Raw genomic sequence first — 23869 nt, forward strand, 5'->3', positions numbered from 1 at the left:
CTCTGAAAACTTAAGCCAGTCAGAGGGCAACCATTTTGCATTTGGAGGGAAGTGAGCCAAGGTCTATTTGCTTTAAATAAATCATACAAGTCGATGTACATTCTTTTAATGAACAGAAAGTTAGTTATTGCCTTGTCTAGCACTCTTCCCAGTGTTATGAACACCTGAAGGGAAATTCGGTGTCAAGGTTATTTAGGAGATTGAGATTTCATACGCTATCTCAGTGATGGCGAACCTATGACATGCGTGTCAGAGGTGACACGCGAACTCACTTTTTTGGTTGATTTTTCTTTGTTAAATGGCATTTAAATACATAAAATAAATATCAAAAATATAAATTTCTATATGTGACACGGCACCAGAGTTAAGTTAGGGTTTTCCAAAATGCTGACACGCCGAGCTCAAAAGGTTCGCCATCACTGCACTACCTATTGGTAAAGACTCAATTTTCCTGCCAGACACAGCGGCCTTTGGCTATTATTTTGGCAAATAGTATTTATTTCTTTTACTTTTCTTTCCAGCCTTTCTTTTTCTCCTTTGGTGTCTCCTGTTCATGTTTTACCTTGCCTTACATCCTGATTGTCTCTGATCTTCAACTGACTTCCATGACCTGGCACAGGACCTCAGTGGCTCTCATGTCCAAACAGTGGCTCTCAGGTCACTGTCACCTAGTTTAGAGGGCATGCTGCCAGTAGTAAGTTGGTAAATGTTTAACCATCAGCTCAATGGAAATAAGACCAATTTCCCTGGTTTAAATACTCCCAGCATGACTGACTTCAAGCTATCAAAGGGACATCATTAAACATAGAGTTGGGCAGAGGTGCACCATAGCACTTCATACAGATATAATACAGGTAAATAACCTCAAGGGCATATAAGAGTAAAATATAGTAAAATAAATAGGAAGCGATGTTTTGAGTATTTATTGCCATTGTTTTTGTTTCTAAATTTATGACATTTAATTTTGAGTAGTGATTTCTAATGATCAGCTCACAAAATTTTTGGCCATTGGCTCTTGTGAGCCAGCTCCAGCACCCCGCTGCATGCTGCCCAAATGCAGAAGTGTGCATACCAAATGCTCACTCAAGTCTCCTTCTGCTTCCCAAACCCCACCATTTTCCTCCTTTCATATGTAGATAGAAAGTGGCTGCAGCTTAGTGTTATCCATCCTGGATGCCTTCTATTCCAAAGACAAGACTGTTGTAATTCGGGCCTTGTTTACCCTTCGAAGACTTTTAAACAAACTGGACAAGGTGACCTACTCATCTCTGTGTACCAGAATTGCTACCAGCTACTTCCCTCTGATGGATCATGTGAGTTACATAGTGAGATGTGTGAGATCATTAGGTTTTATAGTTCAGCTGAAGTACCAGCTGAGGCAATGTTATTATATCCCAGAATAAGACAATAGAAGACAGAGCCACCATTTCTTTTTGAGATAACAATATTAGGTAAGTACTGTCTTTTTTTTTTTAATGAAAACCTGGAAAAGTCTACCCATAAGAAAGGAGAATTAAAGAATAGCCTTTGTCCTTGGATGAAAAAGAAATTGTAGCTAAGTTATATATTGGTTAACCCTGGATCTGGATTTCCTGGGTTCCAATCCTGCTCTGTCTCTTACTAGCTATGAAATCTGGAGCAGATGATTCAGTCTCTTAGTGTTCCAGTGTCCCAACTGTAAAAGAGAGGGTGTAGCAGGTGTCTTATGGGAATTAGAAATGATATGTAATGCCCCAAATGGGTTTCTTATCATCATATTAAACTTTTAGTTAAAAATACCTCATCAAAATGTTGTATATTTTGAAAATCCTCATTTTGTATGTTAAATGTGTTCCAGACAAGTTGGATGACAGTAATTTATTTTAATAAGCAAGAACACTTTGGTATGCCATGAGGAAATCTATTTTTTAATTTATCTTTATTATTGAATGGAATCTATTTTTAAAGGTTGTTGGAATGAGTTGTGAACCAGAGAATTATTTCATAGTAAATTATCTTACCAAAATTTATATTCTTAATTACTCAGATTTCACAGAAGAACACATATTAACACATTAAGTGCCCTGTCAGTCACCGGTGATTGACACTAAACTTTCTGTCTGGAAGACAAAACAGGCTTGGCACTTAATGTGTTAAACTATAGAAAGAAGGAATTTGGTGGCAAAAAATCCTATATAATAAAAGGCTAATATGCAAATCAACTGAACTGCAGAACAACCGGTTGCTGTGACATGCACTGACCACCAGAGGGCAGATGCTCAACACAGGAGCTGCTCCCTGGTGGTCAGTACGCTCCCACAGGAGGAGCGCAGCCCAGCCAGAAGCCCTGAGCTGGGCTCATGGCTGGCAAGTGCAGCAGCAGTGGCGGGAGCCTCTCCCGTCTCTGCAGCAGCGCTAAGGACCCCTTGGGGGATGTCAGACTGCTGGTTTAGGGGAGCGGGCCTAAGCCGTCGGTGGACATCCCCCAAGGACTCCTGACTGTGAGAGGGCACAGGCCGGGCTGAAGGACAACCCCAACCCCCACCCCTGAGTGCACAAATGTCGTGCACCGGGCTTCTAGTTATTTTTATAAAGGACATAATGATAGTAAGAGTAATAATAATTGTGGTTAAAATTTATTGAGCATTTACTATGGACCAGGTATTATTATAATGGATTTACATCCATTATCTCATATAATTCTCTAAACAACTCTATCACTATTATCTAGGTTACATATACGAAAACAGGCAAAGAAAAGTGAATAGGGAGAATATCCATGTAAAAAGTTTTTTCAAAATGAAATTATGCCCAGCCAGTGTTGCTCAGTGGTGGAACGTCAACCTATGAACCAAGAGGTCACAGTTCAATTCCCGGTCGGGGCACATGCCCAGGTTGCAGGCTCAATCCCCAGTACAGGGAGTGCAGGAGGCAGCTGATCAATGATTCTCTCTCATTGCTGATGTTTCTATCTCTCTCTCCTTCTCTACCAAGTATCAATATACCCTATCATTCCTTGAAGTTAGAATATTGGGAAAGTATTAGGATATTAATGAGCCTATGTTACCATGTTTCTCCATATTAAAAGTAAAAAAAAAAATGATCACACTTATTCAATCTATGGGAGACAAAACTGGGATTTCAACAGGTACCAGGGCATGTCAAAGCTCTTTCCACCTGCCTATATATACAAGCTGTTTCCCAAAAAAGTAAACACATACTTTGAATAATTATAAAGGCAGTGTTTATTAAAATACATTCCATTTTCAAAACTGAGCTTTATCGGATGTTAAAGTGTGTATACATCTTGGGGGGACACGCTGAATAGCCTTTCTGTGGTTAGCATGTCTTCCTGTAGTCCAAGGAGTCAAACAGGTAGCCCATAGGTGATTGCAACTTGCAGGTGTGTTAAGTTTAGCCCTCAAACAGAATAAGTTTGATTTATTAAAATGTATTTTTATTGATTTCAGAGAGGGAGAGAGAGATAGAAACATCAATGATGAGAGAGAATCATCTGTCGGCTGCCTCCTGCACACCCCACACTGGGGATCAAGCCTGCAACCCAGGCATGTGCCCCGACTGGGAATTTAACCGTGACCTCCTGGTTCATAGGTTGATGTTCAACCACTGAGCCATGCCAGGTGGGCATAAGTTTGACATTTTTAAACTGGGAGATTGCTCATAAAAATCTGAATTGTGAATGAAATGTCAGAAGGTCTTGGAATACTGGACCCCACAAACCCACTAGGCCACAGTCTGCGGGAACAGGGTGTCTTTGAGAGAGAGGCCAGAACTCTCTTCTGTCCCCCATTCCATCATCTCCCTGCTTTCCTTAAATGCCTCCCAGTTGGTTCATTTAGATCAGCGGTTCTCAACCTGTGGGTCGCGACCCCCTTGGGGGTCAAATGACCCTTTCACAGGGGTCGCCTAAGACCACTGGAAAACACATATATAATTACATATTGTTTTTGTAATTAATCACTATGCTTTAACTATGTTCAATTTGTAACAATGAAAATACATCCTGCATATCAGATATTTACATGACGATTCATAACAGTAGCAAAATTACAGTTATGAAGTAGCAACGAAAATAATTTTATGGTTGGGGGTCACCACAACATGAGGAACTGTATTAAAGGGTCGCGGCATGAGGAAGGTTGAGAACCACTGGTTTACATCATTGTCCAGCCCCCGTGACATGATTTAATAGCCATTGCTTTTGGTTTAGAGTAGACTTTGATACCCATTAATGTAAACCCCTGAGAAGGAACATATTAGCCATTGGGTTTTTTGTTGGGAATATTTCTGATATATTCCTGAGGACAGAAAGGAATAGATTTTTTTAAAAAAAAATATGAAATCATAAACTTTTCTGAAAAACTGGGAGGTAATATTATATTTTCAAAATCTGACCTCTTCTCACTTGCAATTTTTCTCTTCTAGAACCTTTATAATCCAATCACCTTCCCATTTGGCATAAGCAAGCCCTGGGAAACCTGGTTCTGTCAGCATGCCAAGCGCTCCCCTTGCTATTCACCGGCCACCCTGCAAAAGCCTCTGGCATTTGAATGCAGCATGGTTTCTCTACGTATCTTTAGAAAAATTATCTCCAAGTTCAACAGGTTATTGAAATGTCTATGTTTAAGACATTATGCAATACTGTCTTCCTAAATTTAAGAAACTTACTGTTCACATTTGACAGGCAAGCTGAACTCTGGTAAGTAAATCTTATTTAAAAGAAAACCACGAGCCGACTCTACAAACCCAAAGTGAAGCTTTTCTAAAAATAGCTTATAATTATTTCATCTATGTGTATGTGTGTATACACATGTAAAATACATACTTATGCAGTGTACATGCACATACAGGTGTAAATAGATATAAATGTTATGTCACACCGTTTAAAGAAAGAAGACCCAGAAATAACCTCAAATGCGACTTTTCTGTGCACAAATCACAGGCTGACGCAGGCATTCAGAGCATGGCCATCCGGCACTTTGGTGAACTGCTCAGGGACATGAACCAGTACACATGGATGTTGAACACCGTGGTTCTTGAATCCCTCGTGCCTCTGATCCTGTTTCTGGAGGATATAGAGACAAGAGTCGTGATGGTAAGTCCTGCCACCTTGTTTTCCTTAGTTCTGCAGAGACGCGCCTTGAACAAAGAGATGCTCACCGACCGCTTTCTGCTTCACAGGCGTGTAAACACACACTGGCGATCTGCGCCTTGGAATTAAAATGGCCAACATTTCCACAGTTCACGGAGCATTACAGTTTTGAGATGGTGGTGCTCAACATCTGCAACAATATTGTAAGTGGCCCTTTGGTGTTTCCTACCGCGCATTTTAGAAAGAACAGGAAAGGATCTCCGAAACGATGGAAAGGTGTGGGGGACAAGGGTGAATCTTGGAGAAGGAAGGCGAAGAAAAATGGGTGATAACGGCTAGGGCTTGCGGCCAGAGAAAATTCACATTTCCCCCTTCCTCTTCCTCAACACTGATCCTCTCTAGCTCTTGTTCCTCCAACCCAGCTGCATGGATCTTTGGGTGGGTATAAAGGTAGGAACATCTTTTCACATCACCAAAAGAAAAAGTGGAAATGTCTGGTCACTCCTAATGAGCTGGTTCTCTGACACCGGCATGAACGGCAGTGACAGCTGGAAGCATGCTAACTGCTAACCAAAGGCTGGAAACACGGGGGGCAGGGGGGGGGGGTTGGAATCATGTAATTAACTGAATGATACCTGCAAACAGAAAAGTTCATACATAGAAATCTCAAGTTTTAAACTGGACCTTATTTGATATAAGCAATTAGGTTCTTTTCTCTGGAAGCTTCTCTGAAAGGGAACAAATGTACTTTTTTAACATCTGAGAGTGTTTTCCCCCCCTATTTATTCTCAGTTTATTTCTCACGGGAGCTACATTACAGATTTGCTATCTGATAGCTTAGGATTCCTGAGGAGTTCCCGAGTATACCTGAGGAGAGCAGCCCTTATTTTAATAGGTAAACAAAATCCAATTCTCATTTCTTCATTTGTCTTAAAAGGTATAGCAAGAAGTCTTCCTTGAAAAAAATTAGAAATTTTTTTGCTTATGATGGACAGGACCCATCATGGCGGTGTCTATGATGAATAGAGGTCAATATGTGTGAACAGCACAAAGTTATATTTTATACTACACAGTGAGTACAGCTGTGTGATTAAATTATTATACAAAGTATATTCAAGAAGGGTGATTTAAAAATTTAACAGGATGGCATGCCACTGCTCATTAATCCCCTTCACTGCTGAAAAATCACCACCCAAGGAATAAGATTAATATCTAAAAATACAAGCACAATCTTTAACAAAACTTGGGCATCAGTAACCATAACTCTAACAGATGAGAAAGAGCTATCAAAGTAGAAAAACAAAAGGTAGGGTTGGGGGCATTACAGGAAGATTCTAAGAGAAGATAACTAAAGTTTTCAATCTTGGACAAATCACACACACACACACACACACACACACACACACACACACACACTCCGGTGTCACAAGAATTAAATTTCAAACCAGAAAGAATTCCTTCTACTCTGAATTCTACCCTGGTACTTTCCACAAACTATACTCTGTATATAACTATTGCAAGATCAAAAAATAAGTAATTTTTAGAAAAAGAAATGGCATTATTTTTCTACAGAGGTATTTCTAGGTGGGGAGGAGAGGGAAGAAGAAAGAACGATGAGAAACAAATTTTATAAAACCTTTCTACAGAGCAGATGAACATCATGATAAAAATCTACATGCCCGGCTGGTGTGGCTCAGTGATTGAACATCGACCTATGAACCAGGAAGTCACGGTTCAATTCCAGGACATGGCACATGCCCAGGTTGGGAGCTCAATCCCCAGTAGGGAGTGTTCAGGAGGCAGCTGATCAATGATTCTCTCTCATCATTGATGTTTCTATCTCTCCCTCTCCCTTCCTCTCTGAAATCAATAAAAGTATGCACTTTTAAGAGAAGATAACTAAAGTTTTCAATCTTGGACAAATCTGACCAAAGAGGTTTTTTTCCCACTAGATTAAAAATCTCCAAAAATCTTCAAAACTTTATTTAAAATAAAGATCTAAAATATAGATACAAGCACACAGTCAATATATGATGGGGTATTGGGAGCACATGAAAAACACACTTCCAAAGCATAGGAGGCACGTGTAAGAAAAAAATATATAATCATCACAAAAGAAAACTGCATTGCAACCAGCAGAAGAGAAAATATATATTGTTGAAACCCCAGTAAGGGACAAGGAGTACAGGGTTGAGAAATACTAGCAAATCAAATGAAAACCAGCAAGAAACAGTTTGAAAAATTAAGGAGCAGTGATTAGATATGGAAGATTTATAAAAGAGATGCAAAAAGGCACAAATAAATAAATAAAAGAAATAATGCGAACAGAAAAAAGCAATCAAAGATATAATTTAAGGAATAAAATAGACTTGACTCAATATACCGAGATGGTAAATAATTTTTTAATAAATATTTTATACAGAATGCAACATTAAAACGTTTCCTGGTAAAGTTATGGAACTTCAGATTTAAAGAATTCTTTGAGAAGTTAAGCAATAAAAAGTCACTTATAAGTTTTAAAACAAAATCTGGCTTTTGATTTCTCTATTTCAGTTTTAACCTCTAAAATAGAGGATGCCTACAAAATCCTAAGTGGAAAAAAACTGTGACTGAAAAATTATACCCAACTATGAAGATAACAGGAAAACATTTTCAAAAAACACAAGAACTCAGGATAAAGCGTTGCCATGAATCCTTCTTGGAAAAAATCATTAAAGGATGGAATTCAGTCAACTCAAGAATGAATGGCTAAACTATTGCAAAAAGAAATGCAGTATTTACTTAACTGTGGGGTCTACTCCAATTCTTGCTTTTCTCTGGGCCTCTGCAGGCTCTATGGTCTAAACCCCCCAGCTCCCTTGCCAGTTTGCTTCCAAGTGGGTACAACATTTAGTGCCCATGAATTCATTTAAAGGGCAAGGATATGCTTAATATTCAGTAATAATTCTGACAATGTTACTCAAAAATTGTCCCATCAAGAATCCCCTCTGCACACCTGTTGAGCAATACCAACCAACAAGTTCTATGTAACTGAAAATAAAAATGCCAACCGATAATTTCATAGACCTTGCCAAGTCTATTCTAAAAGTATGCAGAAGAGTGAAAGGCCAAGATACTTCTGAAGAAAAAATGTAGGCTACGACGCCCACCAGATATAAAGATTTATTGTAAAGCTACAGAATTGTAGACAATTTGTTATTCAAGCAAAGATGGACAGAACGGTGAAACAGAATGGAAAGCCTAGAAATAGACCCATACATATACAGTGACCCTGCAAAGCAGTAGACGCAGAAAAGGACAGTTTTTTTTCTTGTAATGGTGCTGGGTCAATTGTACAGGTACATAAAAAAAATCTTGGCTTGTACTGTATGACATATAATTCCAGTTGGATCTACAATCCAAAAGTGTGAAAGATAAAACCATAAAGCTTCTAGAAGTAAATACAGGAGAATATAGTTATATAATATTCCTGAGGCAGGTAAAAATTTCCTATCAGACCCAAAAAATTCACTAACCATAAATAGAAAAAACAATAAATTGGACTATGTTAAAATTAAAGATCCATGTTCATTAAAAAAACACACAATATAAATGTGAAAGTTTAGCCACAGGGTAAGAGAAGATATTTCTAAGGTGTGTAACAATGAAAAAAATTAGTATCCAGAATTTTTTTAAATGCCTACAAATAAGAACAATATAGGCTACTATATATAAAAACAGGAAAGAGGCTTACTTGAATGCATATGTCACACAAAAAAAATATCCAAATTACCAATAACTATACAAAACTTATGAATTATCACAAAAAAGTGAATTAAAATCACAATGTGATACTACCACCAAGCCCATTAGAATAACTAAAAGGGAGAAAAATTAACAAATGATAACAAATGTTAAGAGTGTGGAGCAATGGAAATGTTCATACACTGATGTGGGGAGTAAAAATTGGGACAACTGCTTTGCTCTGTCTGGCAGTAACAATTGAAGGTGAACATAGCATATCCATGGGTCAGTAAATTCACTCCCAGCTGGATACCAAACATCAGTGCATACAAATGCATAGCAAAATCACATATAAGAATGTCCATAATAATAACATTATTTAAAATAGACCAAAATTGGAAACACACGTTGACCATCATCAGCAGAATGGATTTAAAAATGCTGAATTCATAAAGATAAAATATCTCTAGTACATATTTCAGGCTTGGAGTACCATATGATCTATGTCAGTGATTTTCAACCACTGTGCTGCGAGAACTTTTAAAACATGCAATACCTAACTATTTAATCGAGGGCACTAACCTCTTTTCCCTTAGTGGTTCTCAACCTTCTGGCCCTTTCAATACAGTTCCTCATGTTGTGACCCAACCATGAAATTATTTTCGTTGCTACTTCATAACTATCATGTTGCTACTGTGATGAATCGTCATGTAAATATCTGATATGCAGGATGGTCTTAGGCGACCCCTGTGAAAGGGTCGTTTGACTGCCAAAGGGGTCGCGACCCACAGGTTGAGAACCGCTGCAAATAAATGACAACAGCCAACAACACAACAATAGCCATCTGGCGTGAATGAATCAAAATTATTTTTTTTATCAGAGCGACAAAAATATATATTTTTTGGTATGCTGCGGAACTTCAGTAACTAGTTTATGTGTGCTATGAGATTAAAAAAAAAAAAAAGTTGGAGATGGCTGGTCTATGTCACAAGTCTACTGGTGTGAGTGAAAGCAGCCAGAGGTGATACGTACTAGTACATTATGAGCCGATGAGCATGGCTGTGTTTCAAGAAAACTTCAACGTCCACTCCTGCTATTTAGCAATGAAAATAAATGAACTATTGCCCCATTAGAGAACCCGGATGAATCCCAGATAATGTTGAGCAAGAGAAGGCAGACCCAAAAGAATGTATTCTGAGGGATAGAGGAGCAGACTGGGAAAGAGCATAAGGAAGACTTCTAGGAGGCTAGGCATGTCCCATTTAGGTGGTAGCTAGAAGTCTTAACCTGTGCAATTAGTTTGTGTGCATGTTTACACACATACATATTTTTCAATAAAGAGTTTTATTAACACTCCGGTGTGGGGTGAATTTCCCGCCAAAATATAAGATGGCGCGGGCAATTATTCAGGTTTCCCGCGCAAAATCAGGGATTTTTATGATACCTATTACCCCAATGGGTATGAAACGGTTCGCATACGCAGGTAGGTATCTTTGTGAACGGCAAACAAACAAATATTTGGTAATACGCAGTTACAATCGGCCCGAGTTTACACGTTTCCCGCACTCCACCGCAAATCTATATGAACCGAGTTAAGACGGCTCCCGCGGAGTACGCGCAATTCACGCGAGCCGACTTAACTCGTTTCCCCCACTCCAAGTGTTAAATTAATAAGTATGTGAGAGCACTAAAAGAGGACCCAAGGATAATCTAGAGATGCTTTGCTTTGAAGAAGGCAATGATAATAGGTAGATAACATCAGAGAATGTATTTTCATAATGTGTTTTGGGGTTTTATTTTGTGTATAGGGTACTTGGCAGTATCGGGTAGACATTTACTGCTCAGAGATGATATTGAAGTCATGCTTGAGGGTAAGTATTGAAGGTATAATGAAATCTTCATGCACAGGTCTAAATAAATTAACTATTTGGATTCTAGTCACATGAGTTCTCTAAAGGTGACAGGGATGGGAGGAAGGTGATGGCTAGGGGGGAATCAAAGGAAGAACTGGGTTAAGGGGCATCCCTTTTCCCATTCTCTCTCTCTCTCTCTTTCCCCCTATTTCTTTTTTTTAATAATTTAAAATATATTTTTATTGATTTCAGAGAGGAAGGGAGAAGAAGAGAGATATAAAAACATCAATGATGAGAGAGAATCATTAATCGGCTGCCTCCTACATGCCCCCTTCTGGAGATCGAACCTGCAACCTGGGCATGTGCTCTGACCAGGAAGTGAACCATGACCTCCTGGTTCATAGGTCAACACTCAACCACAGAACCACACAGGCTGGGCTCCCCTATTTCTTTTTAAGGAAGAAAGAAAGAATTTCCCACAAACCCAGGACCTGCAAATAATGATATTAGCATGTCATCTACAATAATAAAAGCATGATATGCTAATTAGACTGGATGTCCTTCCCGGACGTCCTTCCAGACAAAGCCAGCGCTGCGAGGGAAGCCCAGGTCCCGGGAGCCGGAGGGAGGCCGGTGCCGGCAGCTGGGGGAAAGAAGGCCTATTCTTGCACGAATTTCATGCATCGGACCTCTAGTTATATATATAATCCCAGACATTTTTAAAGAATGTAAGTTATTACATGGTTATTTTCAAAACAACCCTGTTTTATAACTTTTTTTACTTATTCATACATAACAGTGCCAGGGATGGGAGGAGGTTGGTGGTTAGGAGGAGAATCAAAGAAAGAACTGGGCTCATGATATTCCAATTTTAAAGTAGTTCCCTATTAAAGAACATTTAGACTGAGTCCAACTCTTTTCATTATTATGAGCTATATTGAACCTCTTCATGAATATATGTTTATGCTATCTAGAAAAATGCTCAGCACATAATAGACACTCCATAAATGTTTCGTGAATATTTCCATTTTTCTTTTAATGATGTCTAGATAAAACTTCCTGGATGCTATCAAATTAATAAAAATTGGGGATGGGGGAGGAAAAGATAGAGGACTCTGAAAGGTGGGGCTGTTCAGAGTTAGAGCTTCTCAGGCCCTGAGACAGATGCCTTGAACTAAGGGCCCTTCTGCCATTACAGCTATCGAACGAGTGCTTCAGGATGAAGACCCTGTGGTTGAGGAGTTGGCAAAAATAACCTACGGACTTTTTAAGAAAATAGCCCATAAAATGACCTCCTCGGTTATTAAACAAAGCTTCCGAAGACTGTTTAACTTAATCTACATCAAAAAAGTGAAGCTTCTTTATAATTATAAGTCACCCGGAAGTCCCGAGGAGATTAAAGAAACTGATCATTATGAAGAAGATGTAGAAGAATGAGACATTTGCCGGTGCCTTGGAGCACAACTCAGAAGAGGAGCGGTTTTCCCTTTCCCTCTTGATAACCTGAGTCTATTTGTAGATGCTTTTCTGAAGGAAAAAGGATATAGGAGCCATTTTACTGTTCCTTCTTAATTGTCTTCAAATATAGAAATATGTTGCCTCTCCAGGTCTGACAGTGATCAGAAGCCTTAATTCATCAAACTCACTAATAAATTTGAAAAATCACACAAGCAAAATGTTTGATGAGAAGCTCTTGGAACTCAATTTAACCAATAAGCATCTATGAAAAACCTTCTAAGGGCCAGACACTGTGCTGGGCAGTGGGGACCCCAGAAGGGTCCCATCTTCAGGAAGGTCGCAGTCTAGTGATACTCAATCTGGATTATTTCCATCCTACTGGGATGAATGTTGCCATAATTAATATTCACAAAGGAGAAAATGGAACTTACAAAGGAAGAGGGACGGGGCAGGGAAATGTATGTCAGGTAGAGACACTGAGGTAAGAATAGTCGTGGGGGCAGCTGGAGAGTTTGTTGTTGATACAAGTGGGTAAGATGGGTATTAAATTTATCAGGCTGATCACTTCGTAAGTTATATAAATGTCTAATCACTGGGTGGTGCACCTGAAGCTACTATATTATATATACATCCACCGTAATTAAAAAAGGAAAAAAAATTATTTAAAACAAAAAAGAATGGGGAGAGCTGAGACCCACAGAGAACATTATGCTGCGCTAATGGCTTTAAACTTTTTGAAATGAAAACTAGATTGTCAATCATAGTTGTTTCCTACTGCCACCAGGATGCAGTGTAATATGTTGACCTACTTTGTACGAAAGCTGGTAGATAAATGCTGATCTTCTTGACTAAAGTGACCTTGCTTGACTAAAAGGCCCAGGCTCATTTTACACTCCTCCACTCCTGTGTTCCCACCCAGAATAAACCACTCCAGTCACAGGAAACTGCTCTGTGCGGTGAACGCCCCCTTTCCTCTGTCAATTCAGGTGTTGTGGCTTTGGAATGTGTCAACTTGGAGTTCATGCACATTCTCATTTCTCTGAGGGCTCCCTCGCTGGTATGGGGCAACAGAGCTCCACCCTCCTGCGGGACCTCCATCAACTTCTTTCTCTGACTTTTGGGCCAGGTGGGTTTAGCTCTGCTGACAAAGGACACCAGCATCTTCTATTTAACACCCATATCATCAACATGGTGATAAAATCCAGGCAGCCAACTGATGATTCCCTCTCATCGATGTTGGAAGCAGAGATAAACTGACATAGTCCCAAGCTTGTGGTTCCACCTTGCCCTTGCTCTCCCACTTGACACCACCCTCTCTTCCCGTCCTGTCCCAACTACCTGCCCTGTGGGCTTCACGCTCCAGCACCAGATATGAAGACGGCAGCTTTGTGGAGACCACACTGAAGGGGCACCCACAATTGCTTATGGCCAAATCCCTGGTTCTGCTTCTCTAATTTAATTCCGACAGACAGATCTGAGATGCATTTTCCAGGCCACCTTGATCAAGTAGGTGTGTGTGGCTGTTTGCTTCTTTCCCTTTAACATACTTGTAACCACGTTCCAGACTAACTGTATGATTTACAGTTTGCTCCCTGAATAAGCCCGTCTCCATATCTATATTTATCATTATCTTCCTGCTTAAAATCCAAGCATCTTTCAAACCTATCTTAAATCTAAACTCTTTCCTCCTGCATCAGACTTTGTACTTGTTCCCCTGGAGTAGGCTGAGGTCTGTCTGGTTATGAATCTAATGGCCACAAAGGGTAGGCTGGGGTAGATCGTGGGAACAGCCATCCTTTTGCAAAGCAAGAGCTCCGGGTGAGGTTATTAAAGAATCTTTAGCATCCCTCAGTCATGGGCAGTGGGTTGCCTTCACTGTAAGAGGGCCTCAGAGTGGCTCAAGGATTCAAGAGTCTCATCTTCATTGAAAGGCTTGATGGAGCTGGGGATGCAGTCTACGTTATGGTTCTAAAATCTGCAAAAGTAAAATTTGTTCTGATTTTCAGCAAGGTTAGCTCTGAAGCTACAAGAAATAAAAGCTTCTTTTAGGTCCATAACAGGAGCTCTCGGCTCTCTGACCGTGAATTGTGCTGAGAGCCTAAAAACTTGAGTTTGTCCTTTTCATTCCTAAGTGCTTCAATGTGCTCGGTAGTAGTCATCCCTCCCATTGACTAAACAAAGCTTGTGTTGCGGACATCATTGTTGTCACACAGGTAAGTGCCCCAGCCACTGAGTCCTCCAAGGCCCTTGCTTCAGTAGGTACTTCCTCACAATCAAACATAGGTAATAATGTGGTTAATATGCCGTGGATTATTGCATCCTGATTCATTACTCTCAAGGAATTCAGCACTACATTCAAGTCAAAGGACATAACCAAACCAACTCCCAAATCTCTTTTGAGGGTCATTTCTGTGGACCCTTTCTTGCACCAACTTCTGCATCGGTCAATGTCTAATCAGGAACTAGAAACCTGGGATCGTGCTCCCTCCTGGCACAGGCCTCTGAAAATATGGCAAGCCCGGCCAGTGTTGCTCAGTGGATTGAGCATCATCCCATGCACCAAGAGGTCACTGGTTCAATTCCTGGTCAGGACACATGCCCAGGTTGCCAGCTCAATCCCCAGTAGGGGGTGTTCAGGAGGCAGCCAACTGATGATTCCTTCTCATTGATGTTTCTATCTGTCCTTCTCCCTTCCTCTCTCTCTAAAAGCAATAAGAATATTTTAATCATTTTAAATTGTTGGCGAGGTATCAAAGACACTAAAAGACCAGAAGAGATAAAAAACATCAGAGGTAGTAACTGCAGAAGGAACTACCACCTCCAGACAGAGCTGAAGAGACAAAGGAAAGAAACTGGGATTATTGAAGACATTTGCTGCAGCAATACTGACAGAAACAGGATTATTGAAGACATTTGCTGCAGCAATACTGATAGAAACAGGAACTAAACAGGAAGAAGCAAGCCCCTTCTTTTCCTGGGTTCTGGATGGCTTTTTTTTTTTTAATATATTTTATTGATTTTTTACAGAGAGGAAGGGAGAGAGATAGAGAGTTAGAAACATTGATGAGAGAGAAACATCGATCAGCTGCCTCCTGCACATCTCCGACTGGGGATGTGCCCGCAACCCAGGTACATGCCCTTGACCGGAATCGAACCCGGGACCTTTCAGTCCGCAGGCTGACGCTCTATCCACTGAGCCAAACTGGTTTCGGCTTCTGGATGGCTTTTCAGAGTCCCAGGCCCAGCATCAGAACGCAGAGCATAAAAGAATGGGTTTGAGGTGGAGAGAAAATAATAATCAACCGGCATTTTTTAAACTCATCTAAATGCCACTCCCTCCATAAAGGCTTTCTTAATTTTACCCCAGGATAAATATGTGCCCTGTTTCCTTTGACTCGGTGTAACTTGGTCTCTATTGGTGTCACTTGGATTTTGGCCTCTACTAGAGTTATACCTGTACTTGTCTTAATCTGTCCCATCACCCTCCTCCGTATATGGTCATATACCTCACTTATTTCCACATATCCTGCCACTTCTCAATACCCTGTCATTGAATTTACTCGCTGCTGAATCCCCAGTGCCTACAACTGTACCTGGCTCATAGTAGGTATATATTCTATATCTATCTATCTATCTATCTATCTATCTATATAGATAGATAGATAGATATCTATATATATATCTATATATATCTATCTATCTATCTATATATATATATATATAGATAGATAGATAGATAGATATAGATATATATATAGATATCTATCTATCTATCTATCTATATATATATATACATAAGCCTAAGCAACTGGAACGACTGGTCAACCAGCCACTATGACATGCATTGACCACCAGGGAGCAGACATTCATTGCAGGAGCTGCCCCCTGGTGGTCAGTGCACTCCCACGGCCAACCTCCCGTGGCCCCTCCCCCCCAATAGGCCTTGATCACCGGCCAGGCTGAGGGATCTCACCCATGCACGAATTCATGCACTGGGCCTCTAATTTTGTAATAAATGGCTAAGTGAGTTAGTGAAGTAATTTAACTGAACTGAATATCAATCTTGGGACATCAGGCTTAGGAGACACCAGGGATTTTTTAACATGGGAATGGCTTGGTTAAAGGGCATGCTGTTTGAGGAGACAAAAATGTCTTCTTTGTGAAGTGACTGACCTAATTTCAAACTCCAGAAGCTTCTCACAGCCTTCCCCCCTTCTCCCCTGAACCATGTCAGAAGCAAGATGTGTGCCAAAACCCCATGGACCTAAGTGGACCCACACCCTGAAGCTAGTTTCACATAACGCAACGAATGCAGAGTATGTGTTTTGCAACCTGTACTAATAAAAAAAATGTATTTGGCATAGATTTGCCTGAAGAGATAAACATAGCATGTTAAATTCAAAACAAAGGAAGAATGACTCCAAACATTCCTCTGGAAAGAGACACAGTCAGTCCCAAATCCCAGGGTACCAAAGAGCTTGCAATCCCCTGGCAGATGAATTAATCACTGTTCTGTGTTACTTATAAGAAAACACTTAGAAAGGGGATGAGTTTTGTCAACATTTACTTATGGAGCTCCTGCTGAATACTCAACTCTTTATTGGGTGTTGGGGAGAGTTAAAGTAAAAGTATACATATTGGTCTCTGAGCAACCCAGCCCCGGAAGTCTACAATGTCAGGTAGTATGGAACATAGTACTCAATCTATGGGGACTCAGCAGCAATATATGCAGGTGTGAGGAAACCTTCTTGAGAAGAGTGACATGTGATAAGGGTCTTGAAGCATGCACAGGACAGGACTTGTATAGAAATAATAGGCGTGGAAAAGTCCTCCACCCCCGAATTCAGAGGCATGTGCCAGGAGGAAGCACGATCCCAATCAGAGATGAGAAGAAATAGGGTGTGTGCGATAGGCATGAGGGCACCAGACATCCTGCAGACAGGGCACATGCAGAGAATTGGTGATATCAGTAAAATGAAGCAGAGCTGAATGCCAGTGGGAAGCCACTTCAATCCCTTAAAGAAGGGTGCAACATAGTGAGTGATTTAGGAAGAATAACTTCCAAAAGCATCTGAGGCCCCAGCTCCAGAAAGGAAGGGGATCCATTCTGACCCTTTTGCTTTCTGGATTGAACAGCTTGGCCTCCTCTTGGCTACCTGGACAGGTCACTACAAGCTCTTCTTTGTCTCCCTCCCTCTCTCCCTGGGATAAGACAGAACCAAACAGGCATAAGCCCAGGCAAGGGAGTGAGAGATCATCTCTGTGATGACAGCAGGCCTGGAGAGGTGACGGAATGAAGCTCGGGGGTCTAGAAATCACAATAAACCTATAGATGTTTTTAAAAAATTGTGTAACCGTCTCATGTTATCTGCTATAAGGTAACAAGGCCCTGCCATAGGCATTTCCTGGAATTGTGAAAGAAATCCGTTTTAAGATATTTGGATTCAAGAAACAGAGGTCAAATAAAAGATTGTCAATTCATTGCCCTTATACCGTTTATTTTTTGTTTTACAAAATTAAATGATATATGCTTGAAGAAAACCTATTCATACTATACGGGTGCTTTGACATAAACTTCATTCTGGCAGATGCTTCCTCAGCAGCCGCTCCTTACATTGGGGAACCCTTGTGCCCCCCGGGCAGCCCTATTGAACAGGAGCTAATATGACCCCATGTTAGCTCCCTAGGGTGCTTCACATCTGGCCTTTAGGAAAACATGCTTGGGCCGGACAGACTGGGAGTGCAGGCCAAACCCAACACAGAGCAGCTCTCCTTCACAGCTAGCCGGCCGAATCTCATCGTCAGATTTCTCAGGCAGCCTCTGGTAGATGAAGGTCCCCCGAGCCCCTAACGTCTCTCCAAGTGGCCTAATTGAGCCCCTCGTCTTATACTGTTGGCCACCAACAGGTCTTTTGCTCCCATTTCTTTGATGGGAAAGGGAAACACAGCACACCAGCAGCTTTTTCCGGAAAGATCCACTTCAAATACTCCAGCTCCACATTCTTGACCTGCTCATACTAAAACTTCCAATTTAACAAGAGGCTCTCAGCAGCCACGTTAAGTTAACTTCTTGATGATGGGAGACACACAGAGTAAGAAAGGTCCTCCTAAGCAGTTTAAGCATATTTGTGTTGTCTTTGGCTTATAGTTTCTATCTCTGAAAAGGTTTACTGAGGTTTACTCAATAAAGTCAGAGATTCACAGGATGTTGAAAGGACTATAGTAATTACCTACTTCAATTTGTTCATTTTACAGATCAGAGAGCTCACATTCGTAGAGTTATCACAAAATACACAACCCATAGGATACATCATCCCTGAATATTTACTGTATTACTATTGGAAAAAAAATAGGAATATGTTTAGGTATTCTGAGGGTGTAGGACTGGCCTCCATTTAATGCCATATGACCCAGAGTGCTGGACACTGTCTAGACTCACCTACCATGGACTCCCTCCTGCATCACAAGGACTGAAAGGCTAAAAACTATATTTTTAAGCGTTTTCAGTAAGATAGACATCTGATCTTGGAAAGCAAAGGGAAGCAGACACCAAATTTTTGAGGCTATTGATCAGCAAAAAATGTTTGAACAGCTGTGTTTACATCAGCCAAACCCCATGGCCCACCCTTTGGAAGGGCCTCTGGTGATACATCCTAGTTTCTTCTCTCTAGACCTTCAATCTATGCAGGCAACTAATTCCCTGTACTGTATGGCTTTCTTTGTGAAATAGATGGTCTCTGCTTCCTGCATGAAATCATGAATGGTATGCATAATAATCATAACACAGACTCTTAAAGATGGAAGGATCTTCTCTGAGGCATCAAATCCATATTCAGTCATCAAGTCTCCAAACATCTAGAATCAGTCCCCAAAATACCTCCTAAATATCTCTTAGGTCCAGTCTCCGAGCTCTATCCCCTGCACTGCTCTACTTTAAGTCTTTGGCTTCTCTGGCCTAGACTATTGAAATAAGCTCCTGGGTTTGGAGATCCCTGATTCTGCTTACTGTTCACTCTCACTATCATCTGAATCTGATCTTTTCTTGTCACTTTTTTGAAGAGATCACCATAACCTAGAAGACAGTATCCAATCCCCTGAAAGTGGCACTTCAATATCGTTTATCATCTGGGTTCTGCACGTTCAATTCTGCTGCTCCCATCTGTGGAAGAGAGACACAACCACTGCCGAACCCCCAGCTAGACTCAGGCCAGAATAGAGGTTGCTTCTCATAAACCCCCTCTGAGGCTGTCTGATAATAATCAATACTCTCCTTGTGACATAAGCCAGTTCCTCTCCCCTGTATCTCATGGCGTGCTGGTTCCTAAACAGGGCAAGCACGTAAGGCATTTCCCATACTTAGGTCTGGTCACATACTCCCTACCCGCCCTGCTCTGTTCTATATAATTCCTTGGTGCCTGCTCAGCAGTAGGGAGGATAAACACTTCATCTTGCAGCTGCCTAGGATGTGCCTCCTATGGAAATGTCCCTTAATAAACTCTGTTCATTAACAGGCTGGAGTGGCCTGTCTTTGGCCTTTCCCTGCCTCTGTTCATGGAAGTAGATTCACAGTCTCAGGGCTTTTCCATGGGTCTGCGTGCACGCACACCCTATGGCTCAGCAACACAGAAGTAACTGCAGCTTGCTCTATCATGTTCTTACTTCTCTGTGCATTTGCACATATTTTTCTTTTAGGCGGTTCTGTTTTCCTGGCCCACTGTCTACCTGGCAAGTGTCAATTCTTCCTTCAAGATTCAGCTCTCTTCTTACTGCCTTTGGAAGCCGCTCTTATTCCTAGATGTTTCTTCCTAACTGTGGGCCCTGCACTGATTCATACTTCCATTGCAATACTGATCATCTCTCCCTCCATGAGTTGTATGTTTCTAGAGGGAAAACACTGTCCGCTCATCGTTGAACCTCTGAGAGATTACTCTGATGCATGACCTGTGGTAGACACTCAGGGAAATGGACTGAAGGGAGGAAGGGAGCAGGGGGACGAGGGAGGTGTACAGAAATAGGATGAGCAGGTATAAGAGTGAGAGGGAGCCAGACAAGTGACTTCACAATCTTGTCCCTTGGGCTCACTAGTTGTACAAACTCACCATCTCCAAGAGTTAGCTCAGTTCCTCAAATCAGGTGCTCTTAAAGTTCCAGAAAATTGAGCTTTTCTTTTTAAACTGTTGGCACAAGAAAACCTTTCCCTGTAGTCCAGGTGCGTAGCCTTTGTTATATATTCTATAATCCCAAAGCAAAAATAAACAAAAGAACCATTTTTTCCTTTAATCTCCCAGGGGCTCACCTTACAGCTCCAGTGACCATATCCGTGACTGCTTTAATTTTGGGAGCCAGGACCAGGGATCTCATTCTTGCCCTTTCCCCACCCTTTTCTTCCTCTGCTCCCCATGCCTATCCCCGTTCTCTACCACACTCAGTGCTTATCTTCCGGGTTTTATCAGGGCACTCTACCATAAAAAATTCAAAGACAAAGGAATTTTTACTTTAAGAATAAAGTAAAAGAGTGCCCTTCCCCAATCATTACATCAAAACACATTCTCTTCTACACGATGGCTATACTCTAATAAGAGGTGGAGTGCCCTTGCTCCCAGCCACAGACTGGATTTACTGAAATACTGCGCAATCAGCTTGAAAAAAACCAAGAAAAGTATATCTGATTGGACATATTTTATCTAAGGATCACTGAAGAAACAACATAGAGACTGGTAAGAGCGGGGGAGTGTGGAAAGGGGGAGTCGCCCTGAAGCCAGTGTTCGGCTGCAAGACCCAAGGGTTAGTGGCTGCAAGGCTTCCTCCCCTTGGGAGTGTGAACTGGCATCCAAACACAGGGATCTCAAACCCTGAGTGATGGAGGTGGGAAGGAGAGCCTGTGAAGCGTTGGGCAGAGGGATCCAGGGAACAGTCTGCCTGCTAGGTAGCATCTGTACCTTCCAAGTGAAAGAACGTGCCTGATGGCAGCAGCCCGGGCAGGAGAGATTTACTCGGAGCTCTGGCCGCAGGAAAGGCTGTGCCATGGTGTGTGGCTCCAGAATAGCAAGGGGCCTGAGGCTGCACTCAGCAGTGACCTAAAGGGATCCTCTGCTTTCCTGTAAGGCATTGTGCAGAGCCCCACAAAGCATCTAAATTGTGTGGCGTGGGAAGGAGAAAGAGGGCCCTCCTGGAGCTGCCAACAGGGCAGATGGGGTTTTTGGACCTGCACTGAAGTGAGCTTGGATTGTGAGTGGGGCTGGGAATCTTGGCCCCAGCTTTACTGAGATCAGCTATGCAGGAGACCTGCCTCCAGCTGAGGGGCAAGGGTGGCGGGTTCTCTCAAGGCAGGTTGCTGCTTGTTTGTTTCTTTATATGTTTTTGATTTTGGATGGCGCACCTGGCATCCACTAGGAAGGTTTATGCTGGGGAGACAGCCCAGCGAGAGCTGGGTTTGTGTCTGCTCTGTGGAGAGGCTGAGCCGAGCGCCCTGTGAGTTCAGCTGGCCAGAACTGGGAAAGGAGGGGTGGAGCTCTGTCTACCTCTCCTGCAGGCTCAGTGCACCACCTGCAACAGGAAAGGGGCTACATCAACTCTCTGAAGCCCCAGCTACTCCAGCTGGGCACAGTTTGGTAGGCAAAGGGAGAACAGCTAAGAGGAAGACATTCCTAGAGTAAGATTATTGTTTTGTTTAGCTTGCTTGTTTGTTTCTTTTCCAATATTTTCTTGATATACTCTGCTTTACTTACAAACATTAAGGACAAAGAGAGAATCTTAAGGGCCATAAGAAACTATCAGTGACCTATACAGGAGCTCCCAAAAGGCTGTCAGGTGATTTCTCAACAGAAACACTACAGGCCAGAAGGGAATGGCATGAAGTATTCAAGGTAATGAAAAGCAAGAATCTGAAATCAAGACTACTCTGTCCAGCAAGGCTATCATTCAAAATAGATAGTGAAATAAAGAGTTTACCAGACCAAAAAAAAGGGTAAAGGGGTTTATTACCACCAAGTCAACATTGCAAGAAATGTTAAAGGGACCGCTGTACTAATAAGAAGAAATATATAGAGAAACATAGGCATAAAGAATAAAAATGGCAATAAATAAGTACCTATCATTAATAACCTTAAATGTAAATGGATTAAATGCTCCAATCAAAAGACATAGGATAGCTAAATGGATAAAAAAAAATATGACCCACATATATGGTGTCTACAAGAGACTCACTTCAGAATAAAAGACTCACACAGCATAAAAATGAAGGGATAGAAAAAATTTCACATGCAAATGGAAAAAAAATCAGGGGTAGTAATACTTATATTTGACAAAATAGACCTCAAAGCAAAGACCATAACAAGAGACAAAAAAGGACACAACATAATACTGAAGGGATAGAGCCAACAAGTGGACGTAACCCTGGTAAACATATATGCATCCAATATAGGAGCACCTAAATATGTAAAAAAGCACTTAGAGATCTTTAAGGGAGAAACCAACAGCAATACAGTAATAGCAGGGGACTTTAACACTCCACTGACATCACTGGTTAGATCATCCAGACCAAAAAAATCAACAAGGAAACAGAGACCTTAAATGACACACTAGATCATATATATTTACTTGACATTTACAGAACATTTCACTCCAAAGCTACAGAATATATATTCTTCTCAAATGCACACAGCACATTCTCACATGTTAGGACACAAGTTAAGTCTCTACAAGTTCAAGAAGATTGAAAACATATCAAGCATCTTCTCATATCACAATGGCATGAAACTAGAATTCAACCACAATAAAACACTCAAAAACATTCAAAACACATGGAGGCTAAATAATATGTTATTAAACAATGAATAGGTTGTCAATGAAATCAAGGAAGAAATAAAAAAACTTCATGGAAACAAATAAAAATGGACATACAACCACCCAAAATCCATGGAACACAGCAAAAGCAGTCCTGAGAGGAAGTTCATAGCATTACAGGCCTACCTCAAGAAACAAGAAAAAGCTTTAGTAAACTATCCAACACTACAACTAAAAGAATTAGAAAGACAAGAAAAGTCCAACGTATATAGAAGGAAGGAAATAATAAAGATCAGAGCAGAAATAAATGACATAGAGACTAAAAAAAAAAAAAATACAAAAGATCAATGAATCCAAGAGCTGGTTCTTTGAAAAAAATATACGAGATTGATCACCCATTAGCCAGACACATCAAGAAGCAAAGAGAGAGGGCCCAAATAAATAAAATCAGAAACGAAAGAGGTAACAACTGACACCACAGAAATACAAAGGAGTATAAGGAAATATTATTAACAGCTATATGCCAATAAGCAGAAAAGCCTGGACAAAATGGACAAATTCCTAGAAAAATACAATCTTCAAAATCTCAATTAGGAAGAACCAGAGCACCTGAATAGGTCCATAAAACTGACCAAAAAAATCAACAAGGAAACAGAGTTTTGTCAAACATTCAAAGAACTATCACCTCTCCTCCTCAAACTATTTCAAGAAATCCAGACACTTCCAAGCTCTTTTTATGAGACCAGCATTATAACAATTCCAAAACCAGATAAGGACAATACAAAAAAAAGAGAATTACAGGCCAATATTCCTGATGAACATAGATGCTAAAATCCTCAACAAAATATGAGCAAATCGGATCCAGCAATATCTTAAAAAGATCATACCCCATGACCAAGTAGGATTTATTCCAGGTATTCAAGGCTGGTATAATGTTCACAAATCAATAAATGTGATA

At 40.9% G+C, this 23869-nt stretch overlaps 1 protein-coding gene across 1 annotated transcript in view; it reads left to right on the forward strand.

Moving 5' to 3' along the window:
• Positions 1-12364, forward strand: part of MROH9 (maestro heat like repeat family member 9) — a 46612-nt gene extending 34248 nt beyond the window's left edge. Inside the window, exons 16-21 of the mRNA XM_070397102.1 lie at positions 1137-1313; positions 4943-5095; positions 5182-5295; positions 5885-5987; positions 10624-10686; positions 11867-12364. Coding sequence (XP_070253203.1) covers positions 1137-1313; positions 4943-5095; positions 5182-5295; positions 5885-5987; positions 10624-10686; positions 11867-12105 — 849 coding nt within the window. The 3' untranslated portion in view covers positions 12106-12364. The remainder of the gene's footprint in view (positions 1-1136; positions 1314-4942; positions 5096-5181; positions 5296-5884; positions 5988-10623; positions 10687-11866) is intronic.
• Positions 12365-23869: the final 11505 nt, after the last annotated feature.

The sequence above is a fragment of the Myotis yumanensis genome, unplaced genomic scaffold, assembly GCF_028538775.1.
Source record: "Myotis yumanensis isolate MYYU_CA2020_CCGP unplaced genomic scaffold, mMyoYum1.0.hap1 SCAF_17, whole genome shotgun sequence".
NCBI lineage: Eukaryota > Metazoa > Chordata > Mammalia > Chiroptera > Vespertilionidae > Myotis > Myotis yumanensis.